The following is a 3,410-nucleotide window of genomic DNA, read 5'->3' on the forward strand; positions in this document are numbered from 1 at the left end:
CTTGTTACTGTCCTTGGTAAGCTTCACCGCCAGGCACAGCAGCCTCTCGGCCCTGACGGGTGTGTCTGCCAGTTTCTTAGGTCCGATCTTCTCCATCACTGTCAGCAGGTGTTGGGCTGCACAATTCCGCACCAGGACATGGCGGTGCCTGGAAATGAGAGCAAACACTGGGGCAGAGGGGAAAGGACAGCCACAAACACATGCCTTGGTCACAGCAGGCTCCCATGCCATCCCCAGGAGAAGGAGGCCTTTGTTCTCAAACTGGAATTTTAGCCACCTGGAGAAGATCCTGTCCTCAGACAAACACAAAGCTGGCACTGTACAGAAAGAAAGCCTGCATGCAAGAGGGAAGAATTCAGACCCCATGGACGCAATTTCTTTCCCATCATTAACTCAAAAAAAGAGGGAAATGAAAGACAAGTCATGCTGACCCAGCAGTGGGGACCCACTACACAAACAGAGCTGCAGCAGGATTGATTTTCTCCAAATCTACAGACCCTTGAAAAAAAAAAGCAAGTGGGGGGGAAAAAACACTGTGGGGTGTGAAGCTGCAGAATATCCAGCAATGCAGCCAGCAGTTTGTTCTGGGAGGCTTGGCAAGAGATAAATTTTTAAAGTTTTTCCCTTTGCCAAAGCTGAGGAAAGGGTGGCAGTCATTTTAGCCAGGTTGTCCTGTCCTAGAGGGGGCCTGTTGGAAACCGTCAGGCACAGCACCAATACTTTAAGGCAGCATTTGGTTCAGCTATCCCATGGGAGTCAGCCTGGGAAGGGCCCTGTAAAGGGATTCACCATCTCCAGTCTAACATGAAGCATCCATCTGAAGAGAAAGCAGAGCTCGAAGGACAGGACAGTCATACAAGGCTCCTCTTGGCAGGAGCTGCATCTGCTGTGCAGGCTGTGCCACACCCAGCACGTCCTCCCCCACATGCTCCATGTCACAGCAATTACTCTCCTTATTTCTCAAGTTAATGGCATAATGATGATGCCTGGCTTTTCCCAGCACCTCTGTGGTTAGTGTGAAATATCAGAGGTGCTCCCTGCTGAAACTGAAATTGTCCCTCTTCCCACAACACCACAAGCCTCTATCCTTAGACCCTGCAGGGACTTTCACTTCTCCACCATTCACCACATCTAGACAATGCTGACAGACTGTGAGAACAAACAGGTGCTGAGGACAGAAGGAGGAGACAAGAGGAAGGAAGTGAGGTTGGTCCGAGAATCTAGTCACCAAGCACAAAGAAGATGTGGAATAAAGGACCCTTCCATCCCATCATTCCCCTTCTTTCTCTCATCCTTCCCCCCACCCACACAATATAAGGTGAAGGATATCATTTGGAAAAGATGAACATACTGGGCTCCGTCCATGAGAGCAGTCAATGCTCGTGAAGGAGTCACATTCTCCAGCATGATGCCCAGGCTCTGACTGGCTGCTTTCTGAAGGAACTCAGGGGGGTTCCAAACCATCTGGAGCAAGACCCGAGCAGCCTCATCCACCTCAGAGTCCATGTCCTTCTTCAAGGTCACAAAGAGCTCTCCAAGAGTGACAATTGCAGAGTGAGACACCTTGGAGCGGAGGTTGGTCACCTGGGGAAGTCATGAGGGGAAACAATTAGCCCACTGAAAAGATAATCAGTTCCCCAAGACAAAAGTCCCAGAGAACTACAAGACTTCTCACTGTGTCCAGAGGAAGACAAAAGCACAGTTTAGGCAGAGATTTGGGCTGTGGCAAATAACCTAATTAGTGTCTCGGTTTCTGCATTGGTATATTGCATTCGAATGGCACCCAGCTCAAAGAGGGGAGTGTCAGATACCCTACATGCCAGCGATGTAGGGTACACATACATACCACTGAATATAGCTATATGTACAGACAGATCATATAGATTGGTGACAGCCATTAGAAAAATTAAGGTCTAAAAATAGGAAGGAAGGGAGACACTGAGCACACCTGCAGATGAACAAGCACATATTCACTATACACACCATGTATGTGGGACAAAATTCAGCACAATGTTCTTACCTCTTTGGTGACTGCCAAGGAAACCTCACGAAGTCTGCAAAGAAGGACTTTTGAATGGGAGGTAGCCAGACATTTGATGTTGAGGAGTCCCTTCTCCTTCAGCTCCCTGAAAAGCAAGAACCAAAAAAATTGGTTTTTCTCGCCACCCAAGAACTAGGCTGCATCCTCTCAAGTGACCAGGCTTACAGCTCAAACAAAGGGAGCCGGTTTTCATACAGTTCTTAATTAAGTCATGGAACTTGTTGCCGCAGGATGCTGTGGCTGTCAAAAGCATTCACAAATCCAAAAGGCAAATAGATGGATTTTAGATTGGATGGGTTCATTTGTGGCCATTTAACAAGACAGCCTTTCTGAAATCCCTGGCACATCAAGTCCCTATGTCACTGCTTCCTTGAAGCTGTGAGACTATGCCATGTTGCTGTTCCTTGCACCCTCCCTGTGCCTGTCCCTGAGACCCAGTCCTGTCAGTCTGTTACTGGGGCATTTTTCTTCTCTGCCATCCCCAGCAAAGTTCAAGAGGGAGAGGCTGCACTGCTTCTCCATAGCTGAGTTTCCACTCTGCAATCTAGTCCTGTTTGCCACCAAGCCACTCCATCCCATCCTACACACTCCCCATAAAGCAGCACTATGTCCCAAAAGGTTTCACACGCAGGCAAGAACAGCTGAAATGATTTTCAGCTGAAATGTTCTTGCTGAAATAATTTTCCAGAAAATCCCGACTTAAAATAGCAGCCACAGCACCTACACGTTATTTAAAAGGGGCAAAACCTTGCCTCTATCAGCACTTGCCTTGTGCAGGACCTGAGCTACAGGAAGGGACGTGACCCAGCCATCAGGGCTGCAGCACGGACTGGGGACTCATCCCACGGGGGTCCCTGAGGGTAACCCGGAGCCCCCACACCTGCAGCAGCTCTCTGCATCTCACAGCACACCAAAGAGAAATGCAAGAGGGGCAAAACAAAGCAATTGCATAAGGAGATGCATCAGGGAAGATTTTTCATGGTTCTCCCTGTGTGAATGGAGTCCTAGTGAGCAGATGCTAACCCAGAAATCCAAAAGACAACCAATATCACCTGAAATTTTTAAGTCATCACTTCGAGGCCTCTACAGATCTACTCCTGTCTGTGTCTAATTTCAGGACACATTGTGACTATTGACAAAACATCTCAGGCCCATATTAAGCAGTGAGAAGCAAAAAGTTGAATTCTAAAAGTACAAGATTCCTAAAGGATGTTTTCTCTTTTTCCTTGTCTTCTGCCATGAGCCCTTCAGGAGAAAGGACAGGCTGAGCAACCCTATACCACAACGCAGTCCCTTCCTCAGAAATAGAAACTCCCTCTAGGTGTGCCTGGGACACGCAGGAGGTCACAGGGAGACCCTGTCTTCGGCC

General features: G+C 48.3%; 1 protein-coding gene across 1 annotated transcript in view; it reads right to left on the reverse strand.

The window, feature by feature from the left end:
* Positions 1 to 2,126, reverse strand: part of LOC114073657 (TOG array regulator of axonemal microtubules protein 2-like) — a gene marked incomplete at both ends in the record, with an annotated part of 8,308 nt that extends 6,182 nt beyond the window's left edge. The window contains 3 exons of the mRNA XM_027911381.1: positions 28 to 148; positions 1,352 to 1,584; positions 2,021 to 2,126. Coding sequence (XP_027767182.1) covers positions 28 to 148; positions 1,352 to 1,584; positions 2,021 to 2,126 — 460 coding nt within the window. The remainder of the gene's footprint in view (positions 1 to 27; positions 149 to 1,351; positions 1,585 to 2,020) is intronic.
* Between the last annotated feature and the right edge of the window lie 1,284 nt (positions 2,127 to 3,410).

The sequence above is a fragment of the Empidonax traillii genome, unplaced genomic scaffold (assembly GCF_003031625.1).
Source record: "Empidonax traillii isolate 1590-97213 ecotype Southwest subspecies unplaced genomic scaffold, ASM303162v1 scaffold8484:size10430, whole genome shotgun sequence".
Taxonomy (NCBI): domain Eukaryota; kingdom Metazoa; phylum Chordata; class Aves; order Passeriformes; family Tyrannidae; genus Empidonax; species Empidonax traillii.